Source organism: Lissotriton helveticus, chromosome 7 (assembly GCF_964261635.1).
Source record: "Lissotriton helveticus chromosome 7, aLisHel1.1, whole genome shotgun sequence".
NCBI classification, from domain to species: domain Eukaryota; kingdom Metazoa; phylum Chordata; class Amphibia; order Caudata; family Salamandridae; genus Lissotriton; species Lissotriton helveticus.
The window spans coordinates 1,774,573,475-1,774,595,024 of NC_136068.1; the positions used below are offsets into that span (position 1 = coordinate 1,774,573,475).

Below are 21,550 nucleotides of genomic sequence, written 5' to 3' on the forward strand. Positions count from 1 at the left end.
GTGGTTGGGTGTGGTTGTGGTTGTGTGTGGTTGTGTGTGGTTGTATGTGTGGTTGTGGGTGTGGTTGTGTGTAGTTGTGGTTGTGTGTGGTTGTGTGTGTGTGTGTGTGGTTGCGTGTGTGTGTGGTTGTGTGTGTGGTTATGGTTGTGTGTGTGGTTGTGGTTGTGTGTGGTTGCATGCGGTTGCGTGTTTGTGTGTGGTTGAGTGTGGGTGTGGTTGTGGGTGTGGTAGTGTGTGTGGCTGGGTGTTATTGTGTGTGTGGTTGTGTGTGCAGTTGTGTGTGTGTGTGTTTGTGTATGTGTATGTGGTTGTGGTTGTGTGTGTGGTTGCGTGTGTTGTGGTTGTGTGTGTTTGGTTGTGTGTGTGGTTGTGTGGGTGTGTGGCTTTGCATGTGTGTGTGGCTGTGAATGTGTGTGAGGTTGTGTGTGTGTGGTTGTGTGTGTGTTATTGTGTGTGTGTGGTTGTGTTTGTGTGTGTGGTTTTGTGTGTTTGTGGTTTTGTGTGTGGTTGTGTATGGTTGTGGTTGTGTGTGTGTGTGGTTGTGTGTGTGCGGTTGTTTGTGTGTGGTTGTGTGTGTGTGGTTGTGCGTGTGGTGTGTGTGGTTGAGTGTGTGGTAGTGTGTGTGTGGTTGTGTGATTGTGGTTGTGTGTTAGCGTAGTTGTGTGTGTGGTGTGTGTGGTTGTGGTTGTGAGTGATTGTGGTTGTGGGTGTGGTTGTGTATGTGGTTGTATTGTTTGGTGTGGTTGTGTGTGGTTGTGGTTGTGTGTGTTTGTGTGTGTTTGTGAGATTTTGGTTGTGTGTGTGGTTGAGTTTGTAGTTATCTGTGTGTGGGTGTGTGTGATGTATGGTTATGGTTGTGTGCGTGGTTGTGTGTGTGGTTGTGGGTGTGTGGGTGGTTGTGTGTGTGGTTGGTTGGTTGTGTGTGCTTGTGTGTGTTTGTGTGTGATTGAGGTTGTGTGTGTGTGGTTGTGTGTGTGGTGGATGGGGTTATCTGTGTCAGTGTGGTTGTGTGTTTGTGGTGTGTGTGTGTGGTTGTGGTTGTGTGTGTGTGTGGTTGTGTGCGTGGTTGTGTGTGTGTGGTTGTGGGTGTGGTTGTGGTCGTGTGTGGTTAGGTGTGTAGTTGTGGTTCTGTGTGGTTGTGTGTTTGTGTGGTTGTGTGTGGTTATGTGTGTGTGTGGTTGTGTTTGAGTGGTTGATTGTGTGGTTGTGTATGTGTGGTTGTGTATGTGTGGGTGTGTGTGTGGCTGTGTGTGTGTGGTTGTGGTCATGTGTGGTTGTGTGTGTGTTTGTGGTTGTGTGTGTGGTTGTGGTTCTGTGTGGTTGTGTGTGTGGTCGTGGTTGAGTGGTTGTGGGTGTGGTTGTGTGTGTTGTTGTGCGTGTGGTTGTGTGTGCGGTTGTGTGTGTGTGTGTGTAGTTGTGTATATGGTTGTGGTTGTGTGTGTGGTTGCGTGTGTTTGGTTGTGTGTGTGGTTGTGTGGGTGTGTGGCTGTGCATGTGTGTGTGGCTGTGAATGTGTGTGAGGTTGTGTGTGTGTGTGGTTGTGTGTGGTTGTGTGTGTGTGGTTGTGTGTGTGTTATTGTGTGTATGGTTGTGTTTGTGTGTGTGGTTTTGTGTGTTTGTGGTTTTGTGTGTGGTTGTGTATGGTTGTGGTTGTGTGTGTGGTTGTGTGTGTGTGGGTGTGTGGTTGTGGGTGTGTGGGTGGTTGTGCGTGTGGTGTGTGTGGTTGAGTGTGTGGTAGTGTGTGTGTGGTTGTGTGATTGTGGTTGTGTGTTAGCGTAGTTGTGTGTGTGGTGTGTGTGTGGTTGTGGTTGTGAGTGATTGTGGTTGTGGGTGTGGTTGTGTATGTGGTTGTATTGTTTGGTGTGGTTGTGTGTGGTTGTGGTTGTGTGTGTTTGTGTGTGTTTGTGAGATTTTGGTTGTGTGTGTGGTTGAGTTTGTAGTTATCTGTGTGTGGGAGTGTGTGATGTATGGTTATGGTTGTGTGCATGGTTGTGTGTGTGGTTGTGGGTGTGTGGGTGGTTGTGTGTGTGGTTGGTTGGTTGTGTGTGGTTGTGTGTGTTTGTGTGTGATTGAGGTTGTGTGTGTGTGGTTGTGTGTGTGGTGGATGGGGTTATGTGTGTCAGTGTGGTTGTGTGTTTGTGGTGTGTGTGTGTGGTTGTGGTTGTGTGTGTGTGTAGTTGTGTGTGTGGTTGTGTTTATGTGGTTGTGGGTGTGGTTGTGGTCGTGTGTGGTTAAGTGTGTAGTTGTGGTTCTGTGTGGTTATGTGTGTGTGTGGTTGTGTTTGAGTGGTTGATTGTGTGGTTGTGTATGTGTGGTTGTGTATGTGTGGGTGTGTGTGGCTGTGTGTGTGTGGTTGTGGTCATGTGTGGTTGTGTGTGTGTTTGTGTTTGTGTGTGTGGTTGTGGTTCTGTGTGGTTGTGTGTGTGGTTGTGTGTGTGGTCGTGGTTGAGTGGTTGTGGGTGTGGTTGTGTGTGTTGTTTGGGTGTGGTTGTGTGTGTGGTTGTGTGTGTGGTTGTGTGTGCGGTTGTGTGTGTGTGTGTGGTTGTGTATATGGTTGTGGTTGTGTGTGTGGTTGCGTGTGTTTGGTTGTGTGTGTGGTTGTGTGGGTGTGTGGCTGTGCATGTGTGTGTGGCTGTGAATGTGTGTGAGGTTGTGTGTGTGTGGTTGTGTGTGTGGTTGTGTGTGTGTGGTTGTGTGTGTGTTATTGTGTGTATGGTTGTGTTTGTGTGTGTGGTTTTGTGTGTTTGTGGTTTTGTGTGTGGTTGTGTATGGTTGTGGTTGTGTGTGTGTGGTTGTGTGTGTGTGGTTGTGTGTGTGTGGTTTTGTGGGTGTGTGGTTGTGGGTGTGTGTCTGGTTGTGCGTGCGTGTGTGTGGTGTGTGGTTGAGTGTGTGGTAGTGTGTGTGTGGTTGTGTGGGTGTGGTTGTGTGTGAGCGTGGTTGTGTGTGTGGTGTGTGTGGTTGTGAGTGATTGTGGTTGTGGGTGTGGTTGTGTGTGGTTGTGTATGTGGTTGTATGGTTTGGTGTGGTTGGGTGTGGTTGTGGTTGTGGTTTTGTGTGTTTGTGTGTGTTTGTGAGATTGTGGTTGTTTGTGTGGTTGTGTTTGTAGTTATCTGTATGTGGTTGTGTGTGGGTGTGTGTGTTGTATGGTTATGGTTGTGTGTGTGGTTGTGTGTGTTGTTGTGGGTGTGTGGGTGGTTGTGTGTTTGGTTGGTTGGTTGTGTGTGGTTGTGGTTGTGTGTGTTTGTGCATGTGTGTGATTGTGGTTGTGTGTGTGTGGTTGTGTGTGGGGATGTGGTTGTGTGTGTCAGTGTTTTTGTGTGTGTGTGTGTGTGTGGTGTGTATGTGTAGTTGTGTTTGTGTGTGTGGTTGTGTGTGTGGTTGTGTGTGTGGTTGTGTGTGGGTGTATTTGTGTGTGGGTGTGGTTGTGTGTGTGGTTGAGTGGATGTGGGTGTGGTTGTGGGTGAATGTAGTGTATATGCGTTTGTGTGTGGTTGTGTGTGTGTGGTGTGTGTGTGGTTGTGGCTGTGTGTGGTTGTGTGTGTGTGTGGTGTGTGTGGTTGAGTGTGCGGTAGTGTGTGTGTGTGGTTGTGTGGGTGTGGTTGTGTGTGAGCGTGGTTGTATGTGTGGTGTGTGTGGTTGTGGTTGTGAGTGATTGTGGTTGTGTGTGGTTGTGTATGTGGTTGTATGGTTTAGCGTGGTTGTGTGTGGTTGTGGTTGTGTGTGTTTGTGTGTGTTTTTGAGAGTGTGGTTGCGTGTGTGGTTGTGTTTGTAGTTATCTGTGTGTTGTTGTGTGTGGGTGTTGTATGGTTATGGTTGTGTGTGTGGTTGTGTTTGTGGTTGTGGGTGTGTGGGTGGTTGTGTGTGTGGTTGGTTGGTTGTGTGTGGTTGTTGTGTGTGTTTGTGTGTGTGGGTGATTGTGGTTGTGTGTGTGTGGTTGTGTGTGTGGGGATGTGGTTGTATGTGTCGGTATGGTTATGTGTGTGTGGTGTGTGTGTGTGTGTTTGTGGTTGTGTGTGTGGTTGTGTGTGTGTGGTTGTGTGTGTGGTTGTGTGTGGGTGTATTTGTGTGTGGGTGTGGTTGTGTGTGTGGTTGTGTGGTTGTGGGTGCATGTGGTGTGTGAGCATTTGTGTGTGCGGTTGTGTGTGTGTGGTGTATGTGTGGTTGTGGCTGTGTGTGGTTGTGTGTGGTTGTGTTGTGTGTGGTTGTGTGTATGGGTGTGGTTGTGTGGGTGTGTGTGGTTGTGTGTGTGTGGGGTGTGTGTGTGTGTGTGTGGTTGTGGTTCTGTGTGGTGTGTGTGTGTGGTTGTGTATATGTGTGTGTGGTTATGTGTGTGTGTGGTTGTGTATGAGTGGTTGATTGTGTGGTTGTGTAGGTGTGGTTGTGTATGTGTGGTTGTGTGTGTGGTTGTGTGGTTGTGGTCGTGTGTGGTTGTGTGTGTGTTTGTGGTTGTGTGTGTGGTTGTGGTTCTGTGTGGTTGTGCGTGTGGACATGGTTGAGTGGTTGTGGTTGTGTGTGTGGTTGTGTGTGGTTGTGTGTGTGGTTGTGTGTGGTTGTGTGTGTGGTTGTGTGTGTCTGTGTGGTTGTGTATATGGTTGTGGTTGTGTTTGTGGTTGTGTGTGTTTGGTTGTGTGTGCAGTTGTGTGGGTGTGTGGCTGTGCATGTGTGTGTGGCTTTGAATGTGTGTGAGGTTGTGTGTGTGTGATTGTGTGTGTGTGGTTGTGTGTGTGTTATTGTGTGTTTGTTATTGTGTGTTTGGTTGTGTTTGTGGGTGTGGTTTTGTGTGTTTGTGGTTTTGTGTGTGGTTGTGTGTGTGTGTGGTTGTGTGTGTGGTTGTGTGTGTGTGGTTTTGTGGGTGTGTAGTTGTGGTTGTGTGTGTGGTTGTGCGTGTGTGTGTGTGTGGTGTGTGTGGTTGAGTGTGTGGTAGTGAGTGTGTGGTTGTGTGGGTGTGTGTGAGCGTGGTTGTGTGTGTGGTGTGTGTGGTTGTGGTTGTGAGTGATTGTGGTTGTGGGTGTGGTTGTGTGTGGTGTGTATGTGGTTGTATGGTTTGGTGTGGTTGTGTGTGGTTGTGTGTGTTTGTGTGTGTTTGTGAGATTGTGGTTGTGTGTGTGGTTGTGTTTGTAGTTATCTGTATGTGGTTGTGTGTGGGTGTGTGTGTTGTATGGTTATGATTGTGTGCGTGGTTGTGTGTATGGTTGTGGGTGTGTGGGTGGTTGGTTGTTTGGTTGGTTGGTTGTGTGTGGTTGTGGTTGTGTGTGTTTGTGCGTGTGTGTGATTGTGGTTGTGTGTGTGTGGTTGTGTGTGTCGGTGTGGTTGTGTGTGTGTGTGGTGTGTGTGTGGTTGGGTGTGTGGTTGTGTGTGTGTGTAGTTGTGTGTGTGGTTGTGTGTGTGGTTGTGTGTGTGGTTGTGTGTGGGTGTATGTGTGTGTGGGTGTGGTTGTGTGTGTGGTTGTGGGTGTGGTTGTGGGTGCATGTGGTGTGTGTGCGTTTTTGTGTGTGTGGTGTGTGTGGTTGTGGCTGTGTGTGGTTGTGTGTGGTTGTGTTGTGTGTGGTTGTGTGTGTGGGTGTGGTTGTGTGTGTGGGTGTGGTTGTGTGTGTGTTTGTGTGTGTGGGGTGTGTGTGTGTGTGTGTGTGTGGTTGTGTGTGTGGTTGTGGGTGTGGTTGTGGTCATGTGTGGTTGTGTGTGTGGTTGTGGTTCTGTGTGGTTGTGTGTGTGTGTGTGGTTGTGTGTATATGTGTGTGGTTATGTGTGTGTGTGGTTGTGTATGAGTGTATGTATATGAGTGGTTGTGTGTGTGGTTGTGTATGTGTCGTTGTGTATGTGTGTGTGGTTATGTGTGTGTGTGGTTGTGTATGAGTGGTTGTGGTTGTGTGTGTGGTTGTGGTTCTGTGTGGTTGTGTGTGTGGTCGTGGTTGTGTGGTTGTGGGTGTGGTTGTGTGTGTGGTTGTGTATGAGTGGTTGTGTGTGTGGTTGTGCATGTGTGGTTGTATATGTGTGGTTATGTGTGTGGTTGTGTGAATGTCATAAACATTACAGGCACGTTGGTCTGAACTTGGAGGTGTGATTTGCTCATGCAAAAGCTGTGGCCAGCCAGGCCATCGGAAAAGAAAACAGGAGCAAGGTGACTTTAGACCAAAAATGATATTTTCAGAGTGGATCACTTTCCTGCGTCGAGTGGAAAAAGACTGCAGATTGAATTAATCGGTTTGGAGAACAAGCATTGGCATAGCCAATTGGTCTCGCTTTTGGGACCTAATAAGTATTTAATCATGCAGCACAATATCCTTGGTGTAACAATAACTGTTGCATGGCTACACACCGATAAGGTCCCAAAGGTGAGACTAATTGGCTATGCCAATGCTTGTTTAAACATATGCTGATACAATTTTGTACAATCTCACGCATACACACATTCAAATACACATACACTGGTTAAGGCTCATAGACACACAGAAACAATATGTACATGCTCTCAGACATACACATCAGGTGAAACTTACCCGAGGAAGGCCTTGACATGCACTTGTGTGTGAGGTTTTGTTGGTGTTTGGTTGCACCTAGTTCCGGGATGTAGTTGAAGGAAAAGAGTGTACAGAATAGGGGCATTGGGGCAGAATGAAGAGGCAGGACAAAATGGACAGGGTAAATGTGAAGAGAGGGCAAAGAAGGGGGAATGGATTGAGATTCAGATAGAATACAGAATAAGGAGGGTGAAAAGAAGGAGAGAAATAATCCGAATAGGTAGAGGGGAGGAATAAGAGAAAGAGATAGGTTGGGTGAAGGAGATTCAATAGAAAACCCGGGAGAACAAAAAGGGCAGAGTTAGGGGAGAAGACAACAATGAAACAGAAGAGGACAGGAAGCGTAACCGAATGGGAGAAGAAAACTCAATAGAGAGCTATGGCAGAATTCGAATTGGGGTCAGAAGCTAAAAAAAGAAATGGCAGAATGAAATAGAGACAGAATACATACAAGGCAAGCCCAAAGATTTCCAGAAGAACACCTCATAAGCTGCAACAGTTCTGGGATTCAAGGAGTATTTCTGGAAAACTGTTGTAAATTTCTATTTGCAAGAATGTGGGGGCATTTCAGCAAGCATAATTGCACATGCCTCACAGTTTTGCATAGTGAAATAACATTGCCTCTGGGCAGTGGCACGTTGTTTCCTTCCACGTAAGAATATACATATTTCCATGGACATATCTGGAAATGTGTATTCGAATTTAGGAGTGCAGGTCACCTTTTGGGAATACCTTGCAGTCGCTATTTGATGCATTTGCATTGTAAGATCAACACCTGCAGTGGATGCGGATTTGGGCCTCTGGAGTTTTCTGAGAAGGGTGCAGGGGATGAAGGCGTGGAAGGTTTTTGGGGTCTCTCTTGTGACACAGACTAGGAAGTGTTCTAGGTCCATGTGCCAGAGGGATAAGAATGGGTTAGTCGTTACCAAAATCCATATTTCGGTTTATTGGAGAAAACGTGTTAAATGTGAATGAAATAGGATTGGGAAAACTTAGCGTGTGTTTATACTTCTATCTATCTTTTTTTTTTTTAAATTATAAATAAGACTACAGTTCACTTGGGAATCTTGATTTTCTTGGAAGTCAGTCGAGCGGCTGGAAAGCCACGCTCCATCGGGAAGTGTGCTTGGCGCTCCGGCTTCCAGTTGTTTCTGTCTTGTTTGAAGAGGAATACAGCCCGTAGGCCCATAAAAGGGGCTTACTGTTGCTTGAGGGTTAATGAGTGGCGGATTAAGGTGTCCTGCTTTGATGTGCCTGAGAAGGGTCAGCGGTGGTTCTGGCAGCCTCGGCAACAGTATGAAGCAAGGAGATTTACCTGTGAAGTCTAACAGATGTTGATCCGGGGTCAGTTCTTCTCGTAAATTAGTTCTGAAAGGATGTGTTACTTCTGGGTAAGCAGACACTGCAAAAGAGCAAAGCGAGCAACCAAAAGCAATAACTTACAAAGCAAACACTGTCTGGAACAAGCAACACAGATTTTGTTTCTTGTTTTGCAAGGTGTGTGCGTATTTCAGACAGATGGGGGCTCCGCCGTTGTCTGTCTTTGGGTTAGGAAACACTTTAAAACCAGAGGCTGGGAGCGAGGCAGGTATTTTAGACAAACCACTTCAATGTGTTTTGTGTGGGGGATTTTTTTTAAGTACCAACGTCTTACTGAGTTGTCTCCCTCTGATAATGTCATCCTGGGCAGTAAGTTTTTTGCATACGAGCTTGAAAACCGATCCATCAAGGCTGCCGAAAATGGGCACCCTGAATTCTTGAGCCCAGGGCTGAGATCAGACAAGCAAAGGGGTCGGGGTGACGACAACGGCAAGCATGCGACTGGTGCGCACCCAAAGTTAAACAAGCATGGCCACGCGGCCGCGGGCCAAGACATGCGCTGCTGACGAGAGAGGAAAGCCAGATGGCTCCTCTGCTCGTAAGCGCGCGCCCGCGCACTTAACCGCAAGCTCTAGGCTACAAGGTAGCATTTTCTGAAACCTGTTTACTAAAAGTCTCACCAGCCAGCGCATGCGCTGGCTCAGGCGAGAACTAAAAATGACTCCAGCTTTGACCACAAATTATTATTATTATTATTACGTGAGTGAGAATTGTCAGGAAAGTCCAGCTCTTTTACTCAAGCCTAGTCTCAAACATACAGTCACTGTTTAATAAAGAAGCTGTTTTGCAATCCTGCTAAACCTGGACTGTTTATGGTTTGAATATCTATGTTCTGAAGAAGCTCCCTGCATATCATGCACATCCCTGCACAGCGGCTGTACAGGCCCCAAGTACAGCCTGCAGGCCTCACCTTTGCTTGTACAAGGGCGGTAACAAAGACATAGTGAAATTCGTACTGGCTGACTGCCGATGAGGACGATACCCAGCTACATCCAGTGTAAGCAGCACTCTCTCTGCACCTATCAGTGCATTGCTTTGCACGAGTGACACAGCATTTCTTTTTTTTTTTATATGCAATGGCCAGTATCGTACAACTGCCCCCCTTAAAACATAATCAGTTAAGCGGAAGCGTTTTTAGGAGGGTGAGCGGTACAACTGTCCCTACCTGTTTGCAGGCTTGGAGTGCTGCCTGCTTGTTTCCTCCCGTCGGTCATTCTGCATTTTTCTTGGTGTGGTGTGTATGCACAGAGCCGCCTAGCGGTCGTCTGCTCCCATGCAAGGCGAGAGAGGGAAGAATGCTCTTGTTGATGAATTGCGGTTCACTACTGTGGAAGGAGAAATCAGTAATGTTCAACTTGAAAAAGGGTTTTTGACAAATGCAGTATGAAGTAGAAATATGAGGCTGTGAAGAGAAGTTGGCTACTACAGTATAAAGCGTGAGTGCGCAAGGGCTGGAAATTTACATTTTGAATCGAGCACAGATGAAATAAATGATAGCTTTAAACTTGCTAACTTAAAGTGCAAAAAAGAACATGATCAAGCCAAGGTGGAAACGTAATGTGATCGTGTGTGATACTCACTGCTCAGCTAAAACATCCTCATGGTCAAAATGCTGTCACTTTGCTATCGCCTTCTGAACAGGCATGCAGCTAAATGAGTTAGGTGGGTGAGGCCCTCTGGCCTTTGGACTGGTAGGTCTCGCCTACGCAGTACGCATGCATTGCATAGGAGGAGACCTTTAGTGATCGATTCCGTTTTTGGCCCAAAAACATGCACCAGTTGCATTGCTTTCAATGGCAATGTGTGCACATCAGGCGATTCCCTTGCGGGAGCGAGCTTTGGAACCATCTGTTTGTAATTAACAGATTGTTCCTGCTTGCTCCCGCAAGGGAAAAAGGCACAGGCCCCCTCCTCTCTCCCCTCCCCTGCTGCCTCCTCCTCTTTCAGCATGAGGCGCGCACACTTATCTATTTCTACCTCCTCCCCCTCTGACTGACCGCCCACTTGCATTTAAAAAAACAACTAAGAGTGACAAGTGGTATATGTGTTTAAGTATGAACTACGTTTTACTGTTCCCTGCCTTGCTTTTAAGTATTGTCGGGTCTGCTTTTCTCACCTTGGTAGAGGGGCTGCTGTGACTCAGCTCACCACCGCTCCTTCGGCGTTTCCCCTCACCACTGCCGTCCCCGGAAAACCCTTCTGCAGAACCATGACTCTTTCGCTTCTTTTCCTTGGAGGATTTTATGCCCGCCCTGAGTTCACTGTTTCTTTGTGCAGCGTGGGAAATGAATATGCACGTGAGAAACCGCTTCTCTTCTTGAGGGATTATCAAAATTACACTATTACCCAAGGGGGTGAGTGGGCAGGTTTGCGTTTCTTTGAGGGGAAACGGGCATAACACTCAGCATCTGTGGCCTGTTTCCCTCCAGCACAGGTGGATGCGCACAAACCTAAACGAGCTTGCCCATGGGGGAGTTTTCAGGATGTCATAAATTGCATCTGCTTATGTTTGAGCCACATAGCCGTCTCCGAGGGAACGGTTTACTTTTTAATTTTACGCCGCTGTTTGCGCGATAGAGATCTAGGACACCTCACGAGTACAAGGAGGGAGTCTTGGGATGATTCTTGGGACATAAGAAGCTTAAGGCATATGCGTACCATCTTTTTCCTCGAACAGCAGGTAGCGGTGCGAGGGAAGGAGTGAGGTACTTTACAGTGCTCTTCTGGTTATATAGCATCAACTCCATGACGCATGCACACTGGTTATGGTTTTAAAAGATAACAGTTCCTTGTGTTTGTGATGTCACCTTTTTAGATTGCCTACTACAGAAACAGAAAGTAGCAACATGGATTGATAATTGCCCTGATTTGTCGCACACTAAGTTCACTGATGTTTTAAAAGTGAACAATTGCTAATTTTAAAATGGGGAAAAGGCTGCGCATACCAGTAAGACTGGTGACCGGGTCTGCCAAACAGTGACAGGTCACTGACATGGAAGAGGGACTCCAGCTACAAGACCTCAAACATAGAAGATGGACTTTGTAGGACTATGGTAATTGTTCTCTTGGTTTATTTCTAGAGGTTTGACTTGGCTCTACGAACCCAGAAAAATCAGTATGGGAACGATAAAAATGTAACTCACAGCTTCCAGCCCAGCAAAAGCTGAAGAATGAGCCGGTCAAGTTTATTATATGGTAATTAACATAGCCCTCCACCTGGGGTATTGGTCTCGGGGGTACGGGAGTCCAGGAAATTGTTTACCTGGTTGCTGTGTTGATGTACTAAAAGGCAGTGCAGGCATGCGGATTAAAAAGTGATTAGCAGAGCTTAAACCACCTCCCCTCCCCCCCCCAACTGTGGGGCATTGGTTTTGGGGGGTCAGTGATGAGGTGCTGAAAGACAATCTTCTAGAGAGGGGATGTTTAGGTCTTGCCTACGCAGCGTGCATGCGCTCTATAGGAGGGCCTTTAGCCGTCGCTCTGCTCATTTTCAAGCACACACTTGTGCTTGTGGCGGCATCCACCTTGTGGGAGCGAGCAGGGGCGCGCCACAAGCACGAGTGCAGTGCTTGAAAATGAGCAGACTGCGCTCACACGCACGCACCACTCCAGGGCTCACTTCCTGCTCCCCCTCTCTCTCACGTGCATTCCTTGTTCTTGTTTTAGCAGCAATCCGCGCCGCTCCGAGGGAGCTACTTGGTTCTGGATGTGTTGAGAGGGAATGAATAATCTGTGATTCTGGTTAGTTGTGAAAAGCACTTCATGAATTCTCCAAAATCTGAAGCTGCATTACATTGCATTCCTGAAGAATCGGGGTAACCTCTGTAGCGGAGGCACAGACAGACGGGGAAGCTCGAGGGGTAGAAAACCAGCCTCGGTGCTACATTCTAGGTATTTCAACAGCTGCCACCGGTGTCATCCCCAGAGGGGGCCAGAGTAAAACATACGGCCGCTTTGTTGAAAGAAAAGCAGCAAAAGTTAATTCCGCAGCTGCTGGGGGGGCTGTACTGGGCAGGGTGTTGGCAGTTTTATCTCGGGGGTGCTGCGTCTCCTGGGTTCAGTCTCTGAGTGCAGACACTGGTTGCTGTGTGCCTCTTCAGTCTCAGCTTTCCTAAACACCTAATAGACAGTGGCGGCTCCTCTATAGGGGCTTTTGGGAACCACCCCCCTGCTATCTCGCCGTGGGAGAAGGCAGAAACATAAATGGTAATAACTACCATTTGTTTCTGCCTTCTCGCATGACGAGAAAGCAGTAGTTCCTGGTTGGGGGTGGGCGGTCCTGCTCGAGGGCAGGGGGAGTGGCTTGCCCACTGTTGTTTATACTGAAAGTTTGGGCGGCCTCAGTCTGCCCAAACAGTCCGTATGAACAACAGTGGACAAGCCACTTCCCCCCTACCCTGGAGCAACACCAGCCACTGTCCCTGTTCTCTATGTATGTTGTAGCATACATAGAGAAAATGGTCCGGCTGGGGCAGCGGCCTCACCAATCACAACGCTGCTGCAGCGTTGTGATTGGCTAGGGTTTTGTATTTACAGTCACCCTGTTTTATGAGCGCTCCTCAAAAATAGGGTCAGCGGCGGGCTGAGGTCCCTACCCTGACAAAAACCGTAGTGAGCGCGCCCTACGCCACGCACACAGAGCTACATTCTGATCACGCCTCGGAACCCCCAAAAGAACCAGATGTGGTCGTTGTATCCCCTCACATAAACTGAGCAGCACCCCTAAGCACACATCGGGATTCAGTGAGAGTCGTGCCCCTACTTCTTTAATTCTGTAGATTCCGTTCCCCTACTTCTTTATTATGAACATTCGTCCTTGGACGTCAGAAATATTCTGTTCGTGGACGGGCGGGGAGCAGAGAAGGAAAAGGTCTCTGTCTCTTACTTCCTGCCCAGACAAGACAAGGAAGGTGTCCGCTTCTGCTCTGCCGCTGGCAGCTGCCCCCTCTTTCTTACTCCTATTCCCTCTCGTTCTGTCTAATTCCGTCTCACTTTTCCGAAAATCATGAATCAAGAAATGGTTCTCACCGTCTCTTCCTGTCGTCCATTTGTACCCCTGTGAAATGGATGCAAAAAAGAAAAACACTTTTGCTGGAAATACCGTTTTGACATTTTTCTATTCCAAAGTGCAGCCTCGGAAACAAAATGTTCAAACTCTGAAAAATAATTAAATAAAGCAAGATGGAGTGTTCTTAAAGTGGCCAGATAATTTTTTTCAATCCCCAACACATTAGCGCCACTTTACAGAGTTTCCCAGTAAAGCGCTACGTTTGTTTTCTTGTCTTTCTATGAACAGCATTGTTTTCCTCCAGTACCTCCTACCTGGAGGCAGGGCCGGCACTAGGCTTGGTCAGTGTGGGCAGCTGCCCAGGGCCTGGCCCTCTGCCTGCCAGGATGGGGCCCCCACAATGGCAATTAACACCCCACTAGACCTCGTGCATGTCTGCCGATCAGAGTGAAAGAAATGCTTCACAAACGGGCTCATGGGAGGGGGTCCCCCCTCCTGGGGCCTCTAAGGGATGGTGTGGGAAGGCCTAGGGGAGGGTACACCTCTCAGGCAGCCAGTTCAGAGACTCAGCAGGGCGCCCATTGTCAGCACTTTAGCCCACACAGGTTTAACACATCCCCAAAGCAATTCTCACACCTTCAGCCCGAAATGGGCTGCACAAGAGTTGCTTGGGGTGGCTGAGAAGAGGAGCTGTGCCCAAGTGGAACATGCACAAAGCACCTTCCCCGAGATCAGAAGGTGTCACTTTTGTAGATTTCAGGGGCCTCCCACATTCCCTTTTGACCAGGGCCCCGAAAATCCTAGGACCGGCCCTGTCTGGAGGTACTGCAATACCTGGTTGATGGGTGGATTGGAAAACAAAATGTCTACGGCGGCTTTGTGTTCACAAATGTGGTCTTTTGAAACCATACTGCTTACGTTTTGTAAGCATATAAGCACTGGACATTGAAATGGGTCATTTCTGGGCCCTGTAGTTATGTCCTTAACTTTTCAGGCAAAAATACTTGTTGATTTCTGAATAATGATTGTAAAAGCGTTAAGTTCCCCAGTTTCCTGCTTACATTTTACATGCTTTATTAAATCTTTCATTCCTTATGAGTGTTTGCTTTTTCCAGGATGTTGTTACCTTTTCTTTTAGGCAGCATATTGCTCTTGCCTAGTGTGTATTTGAATTTAGTCGCATCCAGTTATTTATAGCAGGTCAAATTGGATTGTAGCTGACGGCAGTATGAGTTTCTCTCAGTGGGGCAGTATGGTGTCAGTGAGGGAGCAGATGTAGCACTGGGGGCAGAGCTGCTAAATTTAGAACTGGGGAACCAGGTTCAGCCTTCATGAACAGTCCCCCAGACCCCTCTCCTGAGGGAGCACATTCCCATGCCAGACCTTAGAAGGCACCAGAAAAACCCTGGTGTGTTAGCACCAGCAGGTGGACCCTAGCAGTGGCAAGTGTGGGTTCACCTTGAAGGCTTGCCCACCACAATCCATACTGAAGTTCACCTCCAGTCGTGTGGGCAGGCCTACGAAGTAGCAGACCATAGAGCAACAGTGACTCTGTCACTGAGGTCACAGGACCCCTGAGAAGAGCTTCCTCTAGGGCGGTGCGACTGCTGTGACCACAACGTGTGCTGACTTTGAGTGGGGACGTCGTATATTATGGTTTTAAAAGCACTTGCTGCCTCCTTCCTGGCCGCCAGCTATTTTCGGCAATAATAAAAATGTCATGATAACTCCGATGAATAAACTTCTTCCTAGAGCGAGATCGGAGATTTGTCTAGTGGAAGTTTTGACTCATGGAAAGATAGCGCAGAGGGTTAATGTGCCTGCTGCAAAGAAAATGTACCAGGCCAATCACAAAGTGCACATATTGTAAATAGGTCAGTGGGTTACTGCTTTTGTCAGTGAGATCCTTTTGCTACTTACAGTTTATAAGTTAAAATCCTAACAAAGAACAGTGAGCTATTAACTTTCATCTAAGAGCTGCATACAAACTGCAAGGTATAAACTAGAGCGTTATGTTTTTTTCCCTAAGCCTTTGATTATCCTAATGTTGCAAAAAGTGTTATTTTTTATACAAATCAATAATGATTTTTAAAGAGAACCCCCAATCATGGTATTAAGTTTTAAATTCTGAGTTTGTGTTTCTCCAGGCCAATCACTCCTACACCTTGTAGTCCTTTGTCTTATGTAACATTTACTATACAGTCATTTACACACGTAAAATTGATTGTCTCTGTGTATATTGCTGACGACAGAAACTTCATGGCTCGAAAACAAATGGCTTGTGCTTCTGCTTTTAAGCATTTTTTAGACATTCTGTGATTAAAATAAATTCACAAAGTGGAATATGTTTCTAATTTCAATAGCTCATATTAATCGTTAAATAATCATGTGTATACATTGGTTGAATTACATACCATAATAAGCTGTAACTGGTCAGTGAAATGCCAAACAAATACTAAAGATTGGGATGTTTTGCGCATCCTGGCCACACCTCTAACTCCGCCCACTGGTCCAATGCTCAGGTTATTCCCGCCCTCTGATTCTCCGCTCACAGTTCCCCTACTTTTTTTTCCCCACTTCGACCACTGAGCAAAGGAGGTGAAAAGAAGCGCTAGGGGACGGAGGCACCCATCTGCTGAGAAAGGCACAATACGCCCCCAAGAGGCTGGCAAATACTGCTCTGTTTGAGGACTGTTTAGAAGGGATGCCAGTTTCTTGTATTACGGGATTCAACCAAAGTTTGAAAGTGCCTGGAAAAGAAAGGATTGATCCTAATGGGGTTTCCCGTTATAATTACATATTAAATTACACAAAGGCTTGGATTGGTGTATGTGGAATCTATTCACTTTTTTTACATTGCTGCATTGTTGACTTTGTTGAGGATGAGGGCATACGCCTCTGGTGGCATGTGGCCACCGCTTAAAGAGAAAGGGAAGTATAGCCTAACTAGTCGCAATAAATTAACAGGCCCTGGGCAGATGGAATGCACTCCAGTAGGGATTTATAGCTAAATTAAATATGCCGAATTTAGAAATGTCACTCAAACCATGTTTAGCGGAGAGTGCATATGTGTTTTAGCACTGGTTGGCAGTGGTAAAGTGCTCAGAGTCCTAAGGTCAACAAAACAAAATCTGCAAAAAATGTGAGGAAGCACAAAAAAAAATTGGTGATGACCCCGCTAAGGCAGTCAGGTCTAATTCATCAGTTTTACAAGTTTTCAAATTGAAATGCCCCATGTATTATTGTGCTTTTTCATGTTGCTTGGATCCCACTGGGACAAGTGAGTGACTGGTTGAGAGGTGGTCTAAGACAGGCAGTTTTCAATAAAACATTCACTTGCATTCCCAAACGCCTGTATTCTCGATGCCCTTCGAACAGATGGCAAATGAAAATACTTCAATGCAGTAACCATTCTGGAATATGTAACATCAGCAGGTCTTGCATTTTAAAATGACTACACAGGATATATTAGCTATTGATGAAGACCCCATTATACCATCGACAGAAAAAATAGTAGTTAGCCCTATCAATGTTTTAATATCGGTATTTCAATATCCTTTCTGTGCTATGCAAGCTTTCGTTTTGTGTTCACTCAACTGAGTTCCCATGCCCATCGGCTACACTTCCAATATTTTAGTTATTACATGTAAAGTTCTCTGAAAGGACATCTTGGTGTTGGGGTCAGTGAAGCCAGATTCAATCACAAAAGGCACTTACTGTGAGTACATGCATGTAATTATTTGTCCAGAATGAAGCTAGGACCAGTCCCATGATAGGCTGTATACCCCCTACATAGTGCATTGAATCACCCTGACCCGTCATAGGGGACCAATGAGCCTGCAGTGCTGGTATGATTTGGTCTGTGGAACTTTTGCTATGTAGACATCTTGCATTTCTGAAGGCCCAGATGGACACTGTTGCAGTCTTGCCTGCCAACAGTGTATGTGTTTTCGCTGCGAGGGGTATTGTGTTTCACAAGGGGGCTGGAGACTGCCAATTGCTTACCATTTGTTACCTTCATTGTCACTCTTTTTTGTTGCCTCCTAATTGGCCAGCATGTGTCTGCTTCACGTCCTGCTCTTTCAGCTGAAACAAGGGCCAAGTACTGATGTATTGATCTTAATTGCTGTCCTCCCACTGCTCGTGCTTGTTTTTGTTTCCTCTTCCTCGTTGTCCGTGATTCTTCTTTTTTTCTTCGTCCTCAATGTCCATGTTACTGCTTCTTCTTTCCTCATTTCTTCTTGTCTATGTTGCTTTTTCTGTTTTATCTACCTCCTTTCTCCATTGCTTGTGTTGATTCTTCACTCCCAGTTCCCACCCTCTCATCGTCTGTGTTGGCCTCTTACCCGCCATAAGAAAAAAGAACTATGATGCTGCCAGTGCTGACCGCATCATATCACTTTTATACAACTTTTAGCCATGCTGCAAAGCCACCTCGCTGCTCTGCAACATGGCTAAAAGACATTGGCGAAGCCAATAGCTCTTGCATTGGCAAGATCTATTGGCTTTGCTAATGCTTGTTTTACCATTGCTTTCTCTCTTTCCCCGATCCAAGACTGTGCAGCTGGATCCCAGTCTGGCACTTCACAAACAAAGATTTAAATGGATAGATTCAATTCAATTCAAAAATTCTTTATTTCGGCACTTATGGCCATAAAAGCACCTACAATAAGTATTACAGCATAATTTGCACACATGATTCGTGCAAAGGTAAAGTGCGCGTGCATTGCAACATTCGGAGAAAGAAGAGTTCTAAATATAAAAAGGAGCTAGTTCAGAGTTAATATTTTTAAAACATTTAAAAAGATAGTTAAAAAGTGTTAATAAGTTTTGTTTGCATTTAAAGACTAATGGATATAGAACAAAAGGTATTTGTACTAGAAAAATACAGCCACCAGGAATTAGTTTCATACTGTTGTCAAGCTTCATTGATCTTGTGGGTACATTTCAAGTGCCAGTAGCTCTCTGAAAAGCGTAGGGCTTTCCAGCCCATGCCCATGGGTACTTTATGGAAGCATGTTGGATATATACTTTTCTGACATAGATCATGATTAAAACTACTTTTCTTTCTGACCCATTCCTGCAGGTTTCCACCACAACATCACCCTATCCTTCTTTATAAGGGAATGTTCCGGCTGGGGGTGCTCTGGAGGGCTCGGGGTTTCCACCCAGTTTCTTGATTACAAAAAAACAGGCTCCTGCTGTCTGGGGAACCTCTGCAATGCAGCCAGGCCAAATGGTGGCCTCCGCGAAGCCACATATGTTGTCCCACTCATAATGGCTGCCCTGTTGGCCATTACCAGTTTATAGAGGACATCTGAAAACACAAGGAACTGAACATACACATTGAAACTTTTTTTAAGAAGATAATCCCATTTTAACCAGTAAAACGCGAGCTGAGACCAGTGAAGAAGATTCGGGCAATCGCACTGCAAGGAAAGCTAGATGTCAGGACCCCAAGTCCCCTAACCTAGTAGGACTCTTTCCTTTAAACGTGTGACAAGGCCAGCAAGATGAACATTACAGCACGTTCCTGGGTTTCATCGCCACTGGCACACCAATACATAATGGACTTGACAGATTTATCAATGAGCAAGTGCATTTGAAAGGTTCATGCCTAAGGATGAAAGGCTGAGATTAACAGCCTGATTCATCAAGCAAAATTGCGCCCGCAATCGCTGCGAAAATGCAATTGCGGGCGCAATTTACGTAATTGGCATTCAACAACAAAATAGCGAATTCGCTAACACATAATAGCGAATGCGCTAACACATAATAGCGAATTCGCTATAAAAATCGCAGATTCCCGGTAGTCGAGCATTAGCGATTCGGAAAAAGCGACCAACCACGGAATCTGCGAAATAAATAGCGAAATCGCAATATATTCTCTATCGGCATTCATGAAAAATCTCTATTAGCGAGAAACCCCAAAATCGCTATTTGCGCGGCGCAAATTAAGGACAACTCAAAGCAGGTGGTAACCATAAAAGCCATGAATTAATTACATTTGAAAAACCGTTGGCCAATCAACAACAGGTTCAGGCCTGACCAATCACACATAAGGACATGCAGCAGCAGCATTAGGCGTTCCACAATGCCAGGAATGTACATGGTGGTGAGGCGGCGAAGGCTACAGCGAGCAGCACGGAGGAGACGCATGATGCAGGAAAGGATTTTCCGCCAGCGGGTCACCTTGCTGGGCCAAACCAGAGAGCAGATATTTGCTAAATACAGGCTGAATGGGGAAATGATTATCCAGCTGATACATGACCTTGACCCCCTCATGCAGCACCAACAAGGCGAACCAATGCGGTGCCTACACATGTGCAGGTATTGTGTAGCCTGCACCTCCTGGCCTCCGGGAGTTTCCAGGGCATAGTAGCGGCTGCTGGGGGGATATCCCAGCCCACCATGTCACGCTGCCTCCACACTTTCGTTGACGCGATGCTCACCCAGCTACACCGTCACATCACATTTCCCACGAGCCAACAGGAATTGGACTTGACAAAGCTACAATTTTACAATGTAGCCCATTTTCCCCATGTACTCGGATGCATAGACTGTACCCACGTCGCCATCTGCCCACCAGCTGCCACGGAGTATATGTTCCGCAATAGAAAGTCCTACCACTCCCTCAACATACAGATGGTCTGCAATGCCAAGACCTACATCACTGACATTGTCGCCCAGTACCCAGGGAGTACCCATGACTCCTTTATCTTCCGGCACTGCGGACTCCACACACGACTGCTCAGGGGAGAGTTTGGGGAAGGACACCTACTTGGTAAGTACACTTTGTCGACAATGTCACATTGCTATGAAGTAACTGCGCAGCACAGGCAATCAACATCTGCTCCTCTCATTCAGGTGACAGTGGCTACGCCCTACGGGAATACCTCCTGACCCCTTACCTCAACCCTGCCACACCTCAGCAACGGCGCTACAATGTTGCGCACATCCGAACAAGGAACTGTATAGAAAGGACATTTGGCCTGCTCAAGAGCAGGTTCCGCATACTGCACAAGACAGGTGGGGCCATGTATTACAGTCCTGCAGTGTGCTGCCGCATTGTGGCTGTCTGTGCTATACTTCATAACATTGCAACCAAGCGCCGGATACCTGTTGACATCTCTGGCAGTGAATCAGAAGGGGACGACCGGCCACCTGCACATGCGCACCATGCACGCGGGGAGAACCCAGCTGAAGGCCACAGACGTCGCAACCACATCACAGAGAACAATTTCTTGGCCACCCTCTTCCCTCACCCCACAAATCACAATTGCATGCAAAATATAATGATGACACAACGCTAATGTGTGCTGCAAAATAAATATATTTGTTTCATTCACAAAAAATGTCACCAGTACAACTATTTTCTACTAACAGTATTACTTCATACTGCAGTGTCAAAGGACAGGGCAGGCTTATAGTCAGCCTGTGCCTGTAATTGTCTGAATGAGTCAATTGCGCCTCCCGCGCGTTACGCCCAAGCGCCTCTGAGGCTCTTCCTCTTCCGGGGCACCTGTACCTGGCGTTGCCCTGGTGCTGCGCCTGAGTGGCGGGACTAGTGTGGCAGAGTGGCTGCTGATGCTGGATGCCCCCTCACTGCCATCATCACCCCCAACAGTGGCAGGTAGAGCAGGAGGGTGTAGTGCCGTAACCGCCGTGGTGAGGTGCTCCAGGACCCTGGTCATGTCCTCACAGCACTGTACGAGTTGGTGCTGCTGTATTAGTGACCGCCGCGAAAACTGTGAAGTGGCATTTGCTGCCACATTATTGGACCTGCTGTAGGAGGCCAGCCGGCTCATGAGCTGGTGGTGGCGCCGGCGTGCTGCACTGCGCTGCTTAGTCATCGCAGCGGTGTTGGCCTCCATGGCTGCAGTCATGCGGGCCATTCCCTCCCCCACACCTGCCATGGCTGCAGTCATGTTGTCCATGCGATCCCCCATACCTGCCATGGCCGCCGTCATGCGGTCCATGCGGTCTCCCACTCCGGCCACATTGCGCCCAATCTTGTGCAGATGGAGCTGAATGGCACCTTGCTGCCATGCCTGGCGCTGATGAATTCTCAACATGTGTCTTTCGATGCTCATACGAGCATTACTCTGTCCATTGCCCCTCCTGCTGATTGCAGCAGTGGTGTGATGGCGAGACCTCCCACGCCTGCTCTGCTGGCCTGTCACTGTGGCTGGCCGCTGTGTTGGCGCTGTCGCAGGCCCAGATGTTGTAGCACCAGCTGCTGGTGGTGTCACAGCAGGCGTTGCTGGTGCGGCAGGGACTGGAGGCACAATAGTGGCGGGCCTGGCTGTGACTGTCGGTGGTGCGCCTGATGCAGGGGGCACAATTTTGGCGGGCCTGGCTGTGACTGTCGGTGGTCCGCCTGATGCAGGGGGCACAATTTTGGCGGGCCTGGCTGTGACTGTCAGTGGTCCGCCTGATGCAGGGGGCACAATGGTGGGGGGCCTGGCTGCTGGTGTTGTAGCAGCGGCAGGGGCTGGTGCCTGGGTTTGTGGTGGAAAATCCTCCTCCTGGGCCTCCTCATCTATTTGCAGCCTTTCACTGTCGCTGCTTTCTGCGCCACCTGTGAGGGTAAGTGGACACTCATTAGTTGCATGTGACTGTCAGATGTGCAGTTGTTACATGC

The 21,550-nt window shown here is 47.4% G+C and overlaps 1 protein-coding gene across 1 annotated transcript in view; it reads left to right on the plus strand.

Moving 5' to 3' along the window:
* The window catches only part of LOC144769706 (uncharacterized), a 335,260-nt gene extending 317,021 nt beyond the window's left edge, over positions 1 to 18,239 (plus strand). Inside the window, exon 10 of the mRNA XM_078653887.1 lies at positions 17,993 to 18,239. Within this exon, the coding sequence (XP_078510013.1) occupies positions 17,993 to 18,216 (224 nt within the window). The 3' untranslated portion in view covers positions 18,217 to 18,239. The remainder of the gene's footprint in view (positions 1 to 17,992) is intronic.
* The last annotated feature ends 3,311 nt before the right edge of the window (positions 18,240 to 21,550 follow it).